This window comes from Bos indicus x Bos taurus, chromosome 25, assembly GCF_003369695.1.
Source record: "Bos indicus x Bos taurus breed Angus x Brahman F1 hybrid chromosome 25, Bos_hybrid_MaternalHap_v2.0, whole genome shotgun sequence".
NCBI lineage: Eukaryota > Metazoa > Chordata > Mammalia > Artiodactyla > Bovidae > Bos > Bos indicus x Bos taurus.
The window spans coordinates 32,526,509-32,535,225 of record NC_040100.1 but is presented as its reverse complement, the minus strand read 5'-3'; the positions used below and the strand labels follow the sequence as shown (position 1 = coordinate 32,535,225).

At 48.7% G+C, this 8,717-nt stretch overlaps 1 protein-coding gene across 1 annotated transcript; it reads left to right on the top strand.

The window, feature by feature from the left end:
- Positions 1-3,029: 3,029 nt before the first annotated feature.
- On the top strand, positions 3,030-8,435 carry RMI2 (RecQ mediated genome instability 2). The gene is made up of 2 exons (XM_027527583.1): positions 3,030-3,366; positions 7,290-8,435. The coding sequence occupies exons 1-2, from the start codon at positions 3,069-3,071 to the stop codon at positions 7,463-7,465; spliced, it is 474 nt and encodes a 157-aa protein (XP_027383384.1). The 5' UTR covers positions 3,030-3,068; the 3' UTR covers positions 7,466-8,435.
- The last annotated feature ends 282 nt before the right edge of the window (positions 8,436-8,717 follow it).

The window sequence follows — 8,717 nt, the reverse complement described above, 5'->3', positions numbered from 1 at the left end:
GAACGCTGATGTTAGGTCGTGCTCAACATTGTAGGCTAAAGCCTTCTTATGGCCAAAGCAAAGAAGCCCACACTGTTTTTAAGCCTGGAAGTTGATCTGATCTGAGAAAATCTCAAAGAAAGGTGATCTGAAGGGGTAGGTTCCCAAGCAGAAGAAACCCTATCGCAGCAGGACATAGTGGGTGTGGTGAAAGCAAGATGATCAAGATACTATGATCTCTCCTGAAGTTTAAAAACCAAATGGGCCCCAAATCAAAGTCTCAGGTACCAGTCATGTCCAAAGAGTAAGGAAGGAAAAGACTCTCAGGTGTGGTTCAGGCTGCATCTTCGTTCCAGTTTCTCCTTCTTTTCCTTCCATGTCACTCGCCCATTCTCAGGCGACCCATTCCAACTCAGTTCTGGGTCGCCCCTTCCCTCTGTCTGAGTTCCCCCTTCCCTGTCCTCTTCATCCCTCTCACCTAAGATGCTTTCCTCTTCTGGGAGGACTTGCTGCCACCACACCCAGGACCACCTTCACACCTACCTCAGAGCAGCCCCCAGGTGGGACCCACGGTGCACCCACTCCGCTTGGGCAGGAGCCCCCCGGACCTGTGTTTTGAAGGCCAAGAGAACAATGGGAAATTCCTGTCTTTACTCCCTTCCCCCTCACTTTCCTGGCCTTCCCTGGGTAAGGCCAGTAGGGACCCATCAGGCTAGAAGGGGTGAGACTCTCTCTTGGCTAAAATCCCCACTTCCTTCCAAGTTAGGAATCTGGTTACTCTACAGCTTAGGGTTGAGGTATAGAGCCCAGGACCCTACAGAGGCTACTTCCAGGGAGGCTGCAGGCAAGCCACTTAGCTTCTGTGAACCTGTTTCCCCACCTTTGTAGTACAGTCTCCCTACAAAGCTCTAAGGACAGAGCCTTGTTCAGTACGTCTTGTTTTTGTTCATTTGCTAAGTTGTGTCTGACTCTTTATGACCCCATGGATCCCAAGCAGCATGCCAGGCTTCCCTGTCCTTCACTATCTCCCAGAGTTTGGGCAAATTTATATCCATTGAGTCAGTGATGCCATCCAACCATCTCATCCTCTCTCGCCCTCTTCTCCTCTTGCCCTCAGTCTTTCCCAGCATCAGGGTCTTTTCCAATACGTCTTAGCTGCTTTATAAAAATGGAGCTCTTGATGAAGACTCTAAGCCTGGTATTGCAGTAGGTCCCAGGAGGACAAAGTCTCCTGACCACTGGTCTTGACTTACAGGATTGGTTGGTTTAGGATTTGACTGACTGAGGACATGCAAGTTTTAGGAAGCATTTGGGCTTCTCCTGTGGCTCAGCCAGTAAAGAATCTGCCTGCAATGCAGGAGACCTGGGTTCAATCCCTGAGTTGGGAAGATCCCCTGGAGAAGAGAAGGCTACCCACTCCAGAATTCTGGTCTGAAGAATTCCATGGACTGTATAGTTCATGGGGTTGCAAAGAGTCAGACACAACTGAGCGACTTTCACTCCACTTCTAGAAATTTATCCGAAACATGAACCAAAAAAGTAGGTTCACTGTAAGGTTCGCTGTAACAATTTATAAAGTGAAAAGCTGGAAATAGCCTATGTCCTCCTCTAGGATATTGGTCATGTAGGTGATGAGACAAATAGAATCTTATACAGTCACTCAAGAGGAAGCAGAGGGATATTTGTTGATTTGGAAAGATATTTATTATTAACTGAAAGCAATATACAAAACAATATTTGTGTGTATATATTTTGAAACCTGGATACTAATACACCAACAGTGGGTGGATATCTCTGAATGATTTCTACAATTCTTTTCTGATTCTAGATTTCCTTGCCTAAATTTTCTATAATGAACATGAATTCCTTTTGTGAAAAATATAGTAACATATCTTATTAACTTAAATTATTTTATAATGTTATTCAGTTCAGTTCAGTTCAGTCGCTCAGTCGTGTCCGACTCTTTGTAACCCCATGAATCACAGCACGCCAGGCCTCCCTGTCCATCACCAACTCCTGGAGTTCACCCAGACTCACGTCCATCGAGTCGGTGATGCCATCCAGCCATCTCATCCTCTGTCGTCCCCTTCTCCTCTTGCCCCCAATCCCTCCCAGCATCAGAGCCTTTTCCAATGAGTCAACTCTTCACATGAGGTGGCCAAAGTACTGGAGTTTCAGCTTTAGCATCAGTCCTTCCAAAGAAATCCCAGGGCTGATCTCCTTCAGAATGGACTGGTTGGATCTCCTTGCAGTCCAAGGGACTTTCAAGAATCTTCTCCAACACCACATTTCAAAAGCATCAATTCTTTGGTGCTCAGCCTTCTTCACAGTCCAACTCTCACATCCATACATGACCACTGGAAAAACCATAGCCTTGACTAGAGAGACCTTTGTTGGCAAAGTAACGTCTCTGCTTTTGAATATGCTATCTAGGTTGGTCATCACCTTCCTCCCAAAGAGTAAGCGTCTTTTAATTTCATGGCTGCAGTCACCATCTGCAGTGATTTTGGAGCCCCAAAAATAAAGTATAATAAATAAACATAGTAATAAAAAATGGGCAATTTTACTAGCTGTACGTGTCCCTCTCTCCAGCCTTATCTCTCCACTCGATTCTTGATAACTGACAATAAACATAGCTTCATCATTGCTACTGTTCATTTCAGTATTTTCTAGTATTTATTAGCCTCAGTCGAACACGACTGAGCGACTGAACTGAACTGATTAGCCTCAGAGAATCGTACTAGGCCAGGCGATGTAAAGATGAATTATCACATTCCTCAAATGATTTGCGTGCACACCAAATTTTGAGGTACGTGGAGACAAGGAGTTCTTTACCTCCCTCCTTCATTTATTTTTTTCTTTTTTAATTCATTTCATCCGTTCATTCCTAACTTGTGGGGCAGGGCGTTTATTTACTTCACATACGCATGCGCACTCCTGTGATGGGGGGCGCGGTGGGGCCGCTCGGCGTGGCGGCCCCGCCTCCCGGCCCCGACCATTGGCCGGCCCCGCCAGCGCGCCTCTGATTGGTAGCCGCGGACCTGGCCTCCCGCTCATCAAAGTTGGCGGGAACGCGAAGGCGGGGCAGAATGGCGGCGCCCACGGACTCGTTGTCCGTCAGTGGCCCCACGGCCGTGAGGCTGCCTCGGTCGCCGCCTATCAAGGTGCTGGCGGAGCAGCTGCGGCGCGACGCGGAGGGCGGCCCGGGCTCGTGGCGGTTGTCGCGGGCGGCGGTGGGCCGCGAGCCGCTGGAGCTGAGGGCCGTGTGGATGCAGGGCACTGTGGTGGAGGCCGGCGGCGGTGAGGCGCGCCTGCGGGACCCAAGCGGGTCCTTCTCGGTTCGCGGCCTGGAGCGGGTGCCGCGCGGGCGGCCCTGCCTCGTCCCAGGTAACGGCGGGATTCGAACCCCTGGCTGGCCCTTGGTTTGTACCGCCCAAAGGCGGGGCCGGGCCGTCCCACCTCCAGGTCTTTTTGCAGTGCCGCAGGAGCAGCATGATGGTCACCAGGCTCCATACCCTTCCTTCCTGCTCCTTCCCAGCCAGGCGCCACCTAAGCCGTTCTGATGATAAGCATCACCCGCAGCCCATTTAAAAAATACGAGTTCCTAGGATTGCACCAGCCTTTCCAGCTGGAATCTCCGGGAGAGGGACCCCCCAGCATCAGGAACAAAGCCTCCTCCGCAGGGGTGATTCCCACCCCGCCACCTCAAGTTTTGGAAAATACCGTAGTGGGGAACTTCTGTTCATCGCTAATGACTGGACTCAAGGGTACCTTCCTTAGGGAAGCTCTCCCCACTTCCCAGGAGTGGGGGGGCCCTGCTGTACCCCTCCCTCATGGGACTGTCAGGCTGTAGTCACTACTCTTTCCTTTTAAACTAGTGGTGTGCACGTTTGAGCGCACATCAGACTTACACTGAGGGCTTGTTAAAACTACTGGCAGGCGCCACCCTCAGAGTTAGCCTGGATGGGGCTGAGAACTTTCTAAGCAGCTCCCAGGTGCTGCTGGCCTGGGGGCCACACTTTGAGAACCACTGGGCAAGACTACCACAGGGTGGGGTCTGTGTCTTTCTGACGACTATTCTTAGCATTAGGTTGAACTGGCTCGGGCCCTTTTCGGATGTTCTGCCTGGAGAATTGTTCTTAACCTTTCTGGATCGCCTTTCAAAGGGACTAATAGTTGCTGCCTGGTGTATGGATTCAGTACATTTTAAAAATGGCCTTAGCACAGCTCCTGGGTCATAGTGAGGGTTGTGACCATTGCTTTTACGATGTGATACTCCTGCACGCTTCTCTCCCCACCCAGCCCCATCCTTCAGCCTTCCTCTCTCTCTGCCCTCCATTGCAGTGTTTATCTAGACATGGTCTACAAACCTCAGGGTGCCACCTCTTTTTGCTTGGCTTATGAGCTAAGTGATTTTTCCGTTTTCAAATGGTTGAGAAAAAACGAAAGATTTCGTGTGAAAGATGACACGTGAAAAGTATATGAAATTCAAATATCCGGGTCCATAAATAAAGTCTTCACGGAACACAATCATTTAGGTATTGTCTGGGGATGTTTTCTCATTATAGCTACAGACTTGAATAGTTGCAACAGAGACTTTGTGACCTTCAAAGCCTAAAATATTTAGTATCCAACCCTTTACAGAAAATGTTTTCCGGCCCTTGGTGTAGCATGTAGCCTGAGCTGTTTGGTGTCTTGGTCCCTAAACAATGCTCTTTGAAGGCCAGCTAGGGCTGTCTCCCATGGGTGGCTCCAGCATTGGCATAAGGTTGGTACCAGTCGGTACCTGCGTGGGCTTCCCTGGTGGCTCAGACAGTAAAGAAGAAATCTGTCTGCAATGCAGGAGTCCAGAGTTTGATCCCTGGGTTGGGAAGATCCCCTGGAGGAGGGCATGGCAACCCACTCCAGCATTCTGGCCTGGGACATCCCAAGGACAGAGGAGCCTGGAGGGCTGTGGTCCATGGAGTTGCAAAGAGTTGGACAAGATTGAGTGACTGAGCACAGCACAGGTACCTCAGTGGTCATTGCACATTGACAAACCCATCTGACTTACCCACTGGCCTGAATGCCTGCATGCCTGGGCCTTGCCATTTCCTCTTGCTAATCAATACCAAGGTTTGATTGACAAGTTGGTAACTACTTTCAGACAGGGAGCCTGAAGAGTAACCAAGCCATTAAAACACAAAGTGATGTGTCATAGGCTTGAGCTTGAGTGCAAGGTGCTGTGGGCACTGAAGAGGGACAACTGATCCAGGCCTGTGAGGTCATGAGATGAAGGCCAGATGGAAGGGAGTGAGTGGGGAAGAGACGGGGCACAGTGGGGAAGGAGAGACAGTGGAGAGAGACTCATCCGGGGAGAGGCTGTGGGTAGAAGGAACCAGACTAAGTAACCGGGTTGGCTGATCATGAAAGGCAAGAACAACTCAGTCCTTTGGGTTGTGTTATAACACAACCTTCTATTTGTGTTGTATGCCTCGTTGTGTGCAGATTTCACCTGTGTGGATTACCTCTCCTATTGGGATCTCTGTGGGTTTGTTCTTCTTTTCCTGGGTCTTAAGTCATTTTCCTAGAGTTCCATCTCCCCCAGTATTTCAGGCCTATTTAGAGGGGTATGTCAAGTGTATTTTTATAAGGAGCCTCCATCACTGAGGAGCCCAGAGTCACTTGCTCAGGTTGAAAGTAGAGATGGGTTCAGGGAAACCTCAGTATGTAGTACCAGGGGCTGATGCCCAGAGGGTAAGGTATCAGCTCTCCTGGCTTCTTTCCGTCAGAGCCCCGGGGCCTGGATGCAAACCCAGCCCTGATGTTGGAAGCAGTATGATTAAAGCGGCCTTGTAGGGGCATGCGGTGGAGGCTGGCCGCATGTCTGCTTTTCCTGCTGTGTTTGGGTTTTTTTTTTTTTTTTACACAATTGAGTTTTGTGTGGTTAAGACTGGCCAAGTTTTGCTTTCAAGGAGAGCCACTTCCCCAAGGGAATGGGAAGAGCGTTGCGGTTAATATGTCATGAGATCATTGAATGGCAGCCTGCCCTCTCCATGACTTGCTTACATGTGCCCAGCTGACAGCAGGAGGCGGTGGAGATTGGTCCCAGGCAGCTGGACCGATAGGGTGTTTTGGGGGGTGCCGCTCCTGCTGAAACAGGAGGGAAGGGGCAAGGCACAACTTCTGAAAAACTGACACAGCCCGAGGACACAACATAAACCAATTAGAATCAGATGGGTCCAAGATGGCAGACAAGTCAACTTCAACTAGACCTTGATCCTCAATCAGCAAGTGAAATGACACACCCAGAGGCGCCATGACAGTTCCAAGGTTGACCATCAAAGAACAAAAAGTAGGCCGTGGCCCAACCCCTGGAAATCCCCGCCCCTTCCCCAAAATAGTTGGAATAATCCTCCCACTCATTAGCCTCTGAAGTTACCCAGCCCATAAAAGCTAACCATGCCACATGTTGAGGCACTTGCCCTCTGCAGTGGCCCACACTCTTGTCTGTGCAGTGTGTTTCTCTCTGTATCAATCCACTTCTTACCTATCACTTGGTCTCTCACTGAATTCTTTCTGCAACAAGACATCAAGAACCTGAACTTCATTGGGTCCCTAAACCAGGTCTGTGATCTCAGTTGGAAGGCCATGGGTTTGTAGTCCCAATTCGAGGTACGTGGTTTCACTGCCCAGTTCTTGTGGCAACATGAAGGGGAATTAGATTTTTGCTTTGGGGCTGTCAGAGTTGTTCAGTTTCCTCCCGACCCCATGGACGGCAGCACGCCAGGCTTCCCTGTCCTTCACCATCTCCCGGAGTTTGCTCAAACTCGTGTCCATTGAGTCGGTGATGCCATCCAGCCATCCTCTGTCAGGAGTTGTCTGTGCAGAAAGAGGACCAGTCTCGTGCATGGAGACCAGTCGCAGGCTCGTCAATTGAGCAAAAACAGGGAGAAGGGAAAAGCTCAGGGGTTTCTGGCCCTGCCTTAGAGCAGATTATCGAATTACAACTCATCCTCTGGTATGAGCATCTCTTCCATTTCTTAGGCAGGATAGCTTTATGCAGTGTGCTCTGATTAACATTTGAAAACCAGAAGCCAAAGAAGATACGGATGTCATTCTCCAGGTTAAATGTGGAATTTACTATCGATATATAAGTATTTTAATCACCTTGGCATTTTGGTATTTACTGTCTGCATTTTTTTGTGGGGTGGGGGGTCTCCAGTTTGCCTCCCTGATAAAGTTAAACCCTCTCAAGGACTCCTGTCTCTGTTTTGTTTGTATTTTCTCTATCAGTGTGGACTTTTACCACCCAGCTTTTCTTCTTCCAGGAAAGTATGTAATGGTGATGGGAGTGATTCAGGCCTGCAGCCCCGAGCCCTGCCTGCAGGCTGTGAAGATGACAGATCTTTCAGATAATCCCCTCCACGAAAGCTTGTGGGAGCTGGAAGTGGAAGATTTACACAGGCATATATATTCCTTAGATGATGTTGGAACCGGCGATTAAAAAAACAACTGAAGTTCTGGAGCAACTTGCATTCTTACCATGTGGATTTCATAGACATCACTCAGTATATATTTCTCAAAGGTTTATCAGAAAACTTTGCTCTGAGCGGTCCAGATGCAGGACCACTAACTGCTGGGACACTCCAGTGAACTCAGCCCCTGCTGCCCTTCGCTTTGACTGTTTGCTGATGAAAAGCAGATGTTTTGTTCTCTCTCTCTCTCTCTTTTTTTTTTTTGCTCTCTCTGTGTTAATTCTCTCTCCCTGAAGCACACAGAAACCTCATGCTGCATTTTCCAAGTTTTACAAGTGATGATGCTTTTTCCATTACCACCGCGGCCCTGTTTTACGAGGCCGAATTTGAACCTCAGTCACGGCCCGTGGAGATGAAAAGCATGGTTATGGGCAGGAAAAGAGGCTGCGTAAAAAAAGGAATGACCTCACGGCCCCGTGTCTCCTCAATCCACAGCTTCCATATCCAGCTTGCAAGTCAAACGGCATTTTCTGACTGCAGGCTCTGGGGCCTCTCACAGACACAGCCCTCTTTCTGCCTCAGATGCCACTCAGCCCTACACGTGAGGTCCCTTCTCCGCAGAGCTGGACGTGGATGCCTGCCCTTCTTCCTTCCCTTGGGGATGTTGAAACACCCTCAGAACTTCTTGTTGAAACGAAAATCAAGATGAAGAATGACTTGCAGGCATGAACTAAACTCCTGCTTCATAACTTTTGATGAGACCCTGAGAGGGGCAGCCTGCTGGTTAGATAAGAGTCTTCACGGTGTTTTCTGTAGGGAATGGAGTTTGGTTGTGATTGTATTGAATGTTGGGTGGCTGCTCTCTGCTTCTTACCCAGCCTTCACTTTTCCTTAGATTGTAAATGCCAAGGGAGGGAGGGGGTCAGGTCTTGTTCCCCATTGCTGTAAACTTTTGCTGGAGTTGATTTCTACCACCAATAAATTGTTTCCTATGCTGTATTCTTTTTAATAGATTTTATTTTTTAGGCATCTTAGATTTCTAGGGAAAAAAAAGAGCAGAACTTACAGTGAGTTACTTTACATGCCCTCAGTTTTCCCCTGTTAGTAACATCTTACATTGGTGATACTTTTGTTAAAATTGATGAGGCAGCATTGATACAGTATTATTAACTCAAGTACATCAATGACATCAAGAGTCAGTCTTTGTGACATACAGTATGCATAACATATCTACCGTTACAGCACAGAGGACCCTGAAAGACCTCTGTGCTCCGACTGTTC

Bases quoted from the DNA above. Each gene is read 5' to 3' on its own strand.
- RMI2 (XM_027527583.1), top strand. From the start codon at position 3,069: ATGGCGGCGCCCACGGACTCGTTGTCCGTCAGTGGCCCCACGGCCGTG. The intron at 3,367-7,289 runs GTAACGGCGGGA...TTCTTCTTCCAG, and splicing joins GCGGCCCTGCCTCGTCCCAG to GAAAGTATGTAATGGTGATG.